Source organism: Gracilinanus agilis, chromosome 2 (assembly GCF_016433145.1).
Source record: "Gracilinanus agilis isolate LMUSP501 chromosome 2, AgileGrace, whole genome shotgun sequence".
NCBI lineage: Eukaryota > Metazoa > Chordata > Mammalia > Didelphimorphia > Didelphidae > Gracilinanus > Gracilinanus agilis.
The window spans coordinates 3,310,504-3,316,503 of record NC_058131.1 but is presented as its reverse complement, the minus strand read 5'-3'; the positions used below and the strand labels follow the sequence as shown (position 1 = coordinate 3,316,503).

Here is a 6,000-nt window from a genome sequence, read left to right as displayed (position 1 = left end):
CGGTGTGGCTGCAAGTGCCCAGGGCGGCTCCCACGTCTTTCGATAGAACGTTGGAACTGGATTTCTAGGCCAGCCACACACTCCCTGGAGCCTTTAATGGGTATTCCCTGTTGGCTGCGGGAAGTTGTTTCTGAGAAGTCTTTTATGCAATTTGGGGACAGTTAGCTAGCTTTGGGCTCGTGGGGGGCTGGATATTAAGAGCGGCTTCAGACTGCTCATGCGCTGTCCTGTCGGAGCCTTGGGGATCTACCTAATGGCAGAGAAGCTGTTGCAGGGGTTGGGCTTAGATGGCCATTAGTCACCAAAATATCATGGGGTAGATTGACTGTATTTGACAGCTGGATAGGAAGCTACTCGGCCAGAACCGAGTTAACTGGTCCAAAGAAGGGGGTGGTTTAGGAGGGAGGCCACAAATGGCACCATTCCTGCACCCTCTTATCCAAAGGCTGGGCCGTGGTGTCCATTCTAATACTGCTTTTGCCCAAAAGGCAAAATACAACTCTTTGTCTCTCTCTTCTGTAGGTCTCTCTCTCCCCTCTGTGTCTGTCTTTTTTCTCTCTTCGTCTCCATCTGTTATTTTCTCCGTCTCCCCCTCTTGCTCCTTTCTCCCTCTCCCCAGCCCATTTCTCTTCCCCCTCCACTCCCCGGCCTTTATTCCTCATTTGTTCCCTCTGACAGTGACTGGACTCAGTAAGAGCAAACCACATTTTATTTGATCTTAACTTCCCTACTGATTTTGGCTACTTTTTCGAGAGAGGGGAAAGGGCACGCTGGCTACAATAGTACCAAACTTCTCTACCCCCTTGATGTGGAACATGTTGTCATCAAAGAAGATATGTGGTCGTATTTTGACCAAGATGGGTCCCTTGGGGGCCCCAGCCAGGAAGAGGGCTTCATCGATCTCTAGGCCCCAGGCCCGGAGGGTTTTGAGTACTCGGGCCCCAGAGCTGGCTGCACTCCTGGCAGTGATAAGATAGGTCCTGATGGGGCACAGCATTCTCTCGTCTTTGGCATAGAACTTCTTTTGCAGCCGTCCTAAATCTTGTAGGAATTCTTTCAGGGGACCCTGGGGATAGAACAGACAGCAATGACAAAGGGCATTTGGAAAGCCTGGGAAGGTCTAGACACAAAAATCTCCATCAGACCTGATCCATACAGGCTCAAGGTCTCTGCCCTTTACTATCTCCTTCTTATATGGTGATAAAAAAGAATAAATAGAAGCTGAGAACCATCAGCCATCACCAATCTGCTGTCTAGACCCCACAGTCCCTTGTGCGAGGTGAATGTTGCCTCTTCTTTTGCAACTCCTCCTCTCTCTCCATTGTGAAGGGCAAACTCTGGGCCCTGGCTTTCAAAGTGCTCTCCCTTCCAGCTCTAATCTCTGCCGCCCTTCACATAGTCTGAGTTCCAGCCACAAGAGCATTTCTCTGTCTGTCACACTTTTGCTTCCCTCTCCTGCCTCTGGAACTATGCTCATCTGGACCCTTCATGTCTGAAGTAGACCTCCCCATCCTGGGATTTTGTGCTCCAGATCTCAAGCAGCTTACAGCCCAGCCCAGGGAATGAATCATCAGCCAAGCACACCCAACAGAAAATAACAGTCCTTCCATGGCATAGGACATGCCGAATAACCAGAATGCCCGGGGACAGGAAGTGTGCCCTTAGACTTGGGTCGTCTGGGCAGGAAGAGCAACTTGTGATCTTCAGCAATGATCATTTGAATCCCCCAGAGCCGCTGACTAGACAGAGATCATCTGGGGAGGTAGAAGACAGAGATGACTCTTGGACTGTGACGCCTTGCTAAGGGGGGGCTACGAAGGTCTTTGCCGTCTTCCTGAGGTTGATGTTAGCAGAATCACGTTAATGTCCAGGAAATCTGGATGTAGGTTATCGAGTCAAGACGTGGCTGGCTCGGTGGCTTCTTGAGATGATTCTTGGAGGTACAAGTCTTTCTGGTAGAAGGCAGTACGTGGGAAGCATTACCATAGATGACGGGGTCTTGGGGAAGAAACGAAGGCTTTCAGGGACATACACGGTATTTTACATGGCAGATTTGGGAAATGGTTCACTGTCTAGGAAGACGGCATCTGAGAACAGGTCTGGCTTCAGGTACCTGGCCCCAAACACAAGGATGGTGGCTAGAACACAAGAGCACACTGAACAGTCTGGCAGGAAGGCTTTCACCCAGAGCCATGCAAAAGACATTTAAAGAGTTTCAAGCCACTGAGAGAAGTTATTATTCCTTTATATTGGGAGACTTGCTGTGTATTCCCAGTCTGGCGTCTGGGTCAGAGATATCATCCGATCTGCTGCTTTTTGCTCTTTCTTTGTCCTTAGTATCCCTAGGAATGTCTTCCCTTTTCACAGAATTTGGTCAATAAGTGAAGGGGACAAGGAATGTCTTCCTGTATATGTGTTCTCCGTAACCTAGATATGGGGAGGGGTGGACAGAGTGATGGACCCTCTCTTAGTTAGCCATCACCAACTGAAGATGTCTTGGAGAGTCCAGATAGTGAGCTTCTATTCGTTAAGCTGCCTGAGCCAGCTCCGATCATCATGAGAGAGCCAGGGAGACCTAGATCACCTTATCAGTTATATTGCTGGCCCAACCACGAAACCTGATATAATCGGCAAACTTATATTCTTCCCCCCAAATCAGGGGTCTTGAGATAATTTTAATTGTACCACAACAAAGCAGAGTGGGGAGACAGACTTGCCTGGGTATTGTTGTGAAGGCAGAAGCCCTAGAGAGTGGCTACAGTAGAGGAATAAAAAAGCAAGAAGAATGCCTGGAGAGCAGAGAAGAGAGAAGAAAGGATCCCTGCTGGTGGACTCAAGAAGGTTTTATGCAAATGGCAGCATTATGGACAACTATAAATCCTAATTCAAGGTGGCAAGTTGGACCTCAGAAGCACATGGTAACTCATGAAGAAGAAGAAGAAAAAAAAGAAGAAGGAGAAGGAGAAGGAGAAGGAGAAGGAGAAGGAGAAGGAGAAGGAGAAGGAGAAGAAGAAGAAGAAGAAGAAGAAGAAGAAGAAGAAGAAGAAGAAGAAGAAGAAGAAGAAGAAGAAAGAAGAAGCATCGTCAGAAACTGGGTGATAAAACCCATTGCTTAACATGGTGCTTCTGGTCCACACCTTTTTTTTTTTTTCCAGAAGCATATCAAGTAAATGAATGGTAGTGGTAGGAGTGGAGGACACAGGGTGACATTTCACTTTTCATTAGAGATTTTTCTGGAAGGGAAGACAGGAATGAAAGAGTGGAAACAAATCATAGGAAATCTGGATGAAGATCAACTGGGACAGAAAAAGAAACGATCATGTTATTGGCATATGTGAAAGTACTTGGGCAAAAGGAAGACAGAGATGTGCTTCAGGAAAGATCATGGAGGTGATGTGATGATGGGTGTGTGTTGGGGGGTGAGGTTCAAGCCATTCAGACATCTGCTGGAAACACAAAGGCTGGAGAAGGAGAGACAGCTAATTCACTTAGAGTGAGGCAGAATCTCCCAAAACTTGACAGGACAGAACATGGAGACAAAAACAAGTTAAAACAAAATTGGCCTCTCGTGCAGTAGGCAGAACCTTGCTGATGGGACAGGATCCAGGCTTGTGGCAGGAATGTCCATGCCTCATTGATTTCTGAAGGGTTGAACCAGGAGCCTCCCTGAGCTTGCCTCAGTGGGTTTAGCTCCTGAGGAGCCAAGGTTAACTTCTTCATCAAGAGGACATTTAGAACAGGAGGGTACCTTTAGTCTCCAAGGAATTCAGGTATTATGAAGAGGGCCAGAGTGACTCCCTGGTATCCTCACTAGTGGGTATTCTCACACCACCACAAGACCTCAAGGAGGGCCTCCAGCCTACTGGGTGGACCCGCTCTGAAGAATTGACAGGAGGACCTCAAGATAGGAGTCATCTGGGATGAACTGGCCAACATGGCTCAGCATTTGCATCAAATTGATAAAATCCCAGAAGCAATTGAGCAGGAGGTGGTCCATCAGAGAGTCTAACAGTGTATGGTATTTAGAATGAGCAGAGATAAAAACTGTCTGTTTTCCACAAAAAATGACTTTCCAATATAGGCTCGCTGCTTCTCTTCCAACAAGGAAGGAAGGAGAGAGACAGAGAGAGAGAGACAGAGAAAGAGAGACAGAGACAGACAGAGAAGAGACACACAGACAGAGAGAGACAGAGACAGACAGAGAGACAGACAGAGAAGAGACACACAGACAGAGAGAGACAGAGACAGACAGAGAGACAGACAGAGACAGAGGAGACAGAGAGAAGCAATCATTTGTTGCCAAATTGCTGATGTGGCTGATGCCATTTCTGTGGCTGTGGAGGTGTTGTCTGTTGTTTTCTTGCTTCTGTGGACTTCACTGCCTCGGTTCAGATAGGGCTCCTGATGCTTCTCCGTATTCCCCATAGTCATCCGTACGTACACTTCATTGCTTTCACGTATTGCGGTGGATTGATCCATTCTCCAGTAGATGGGCATCTACTTTACTCCCAACCATTGCAGCTATTGAAAATGCTTGGCTAAACATTTCGGGGTGCACGGCACCTTTATTTGCATCTTTCCCTCCCTGAGGTGTTTGCCTAGCACTGGATCAAAGGGTTTGGAGATTGGAGGCATTTTTTACATCTGATAAATGAAAGAGTTCAAAGGGGGCCAGTAAAAATATTAATTTGAAATTAAAGCAAGTTACAAGGAGCATTAAGGTAGAGTCATTCTTAACAGATGATAAAAGCAAGATGAAAAGATCCTTCATTTCAGGCTGCGAGAAGGTCATTTGAAAACCTTGCTGTGTTTAGCCTGGAAAACATAATTAGGAAACAGCTGAAAGGTCTCTTCCTGTGTCTGAGAGGCCCTTCCATGGAAGAAGGTCCAAGCTTGGTCTTTGTCCCCAGAGAAGATATTACAAAGAGGCAGACTTAGGCTGCCTCATTCTGGGTCGGCCTAAGAGGCGATGGGCTCCCTTTTCTGGAGGCTTAAACCAAAAGCCTGGATGGCCTTTTCTCCGGTGTGTTACAGAGAAGATCCTTTTCAGGGTGTGGGTTGGACCGGAGGGCCATGGAGGTTCCTTTTAAAATGTCAGAATTCTGTGACTTTATCAAAATTGTGAAAGAGAGATCAGTGAGGAGCCCCCAGGAGGACCCCAGATAAGGATGAGAGCTGCCCAACGGAATCATTTTCCCTACCAGAAAGGGAAGGATTTGGATTAGATAGTTCACGGAGTCTCCTTTACCTCCTGCATTCTATGTCCACGGGAGAGAATTGTTCAACGTACCTGTGCGAGAGGCTTGTTCTCGTTAAATGGGTTTTGAGTACTTTTATCTGTTCCTTTCTCAACACTTTGTTCCTCTTCATCTGAGAAAAGGAGGGCATCCCCATCGAAGGCCACTCGGAGTTGCGTATCTGAGAATGGCAAGTCTTTATTCCCCAAATACATTGTGGCTGCAGCAATCCCTGGAAGACATGCAACAGCTCCATGAGCACCATCTCGAGGCCTCTGTGGTCTCTGGCCACCCCCCAATCCCGATTCCACTTTTTATAACGGTGCGGCGAAGATACATTGACCATCATGGCATTCTCATGTACAAGAAAGAGCCGCAAGAGAGAATCGCATAGGAAAGGGTGAATTTCTATTACATGCCAGGCCTGCTTTTTAAGAATTAATCCAGGGGCAGCTGGCTAGCTCAGCGGATTGAGAGTCAGGCTAGAGACGAGAGGTCCTGGGTTCAAATCTGGCCTCAGACACTTCCCAGCTGTGTGACCCTGGGTGAGTCACTTGACCCCCATTGCCCACCCTTACCACTCTTCTGCCTTGGAGCCAATTCACAGAAGTTAAGGGTTTAAAAAAAATAGTGAGTGCCTGCAGATATTCCTTTTGGGGGCTCATAACGTGCTGGCTGCCTTTGGACAGACAGTGATCCTTCAGATGAGTCTGGCCTGCCCATCCACACAGAGACCAAGTGAACAAACAACGTCTCACCCTGA

General features: G+C 47.4%; 1 protein-coding gene across 1 annotated transcript in view; it reads right to left on the bottom strand.

Annotated features, from left to right (window-relative positions):
* Positions 1 to 727: 727 nt before the first annotated feature.
* Positions 728 to 6,000, bottom strand: part of LOC123234462 (cytosolic 5'-nucleotidase 1A-like) — a gene marked incomplete at its 5' end in the record, with an annotated part of 32,753 nt that continues 27,480 nt past the window's right edge. Inside the window, 2 exons of the mRNA XM_044660362.1 lie at positions 728 to 1,066; positions 5,291 to 5,469. Coding sequence (XP_044516297.1) covers positions 728 to 1,066; positions 5,291 to 5,469 — 518 coding nt within the window. The remainder of the gene's footprint in view (positions 1,067 to 5,290; positions 5,470 to 6,000) is intronic.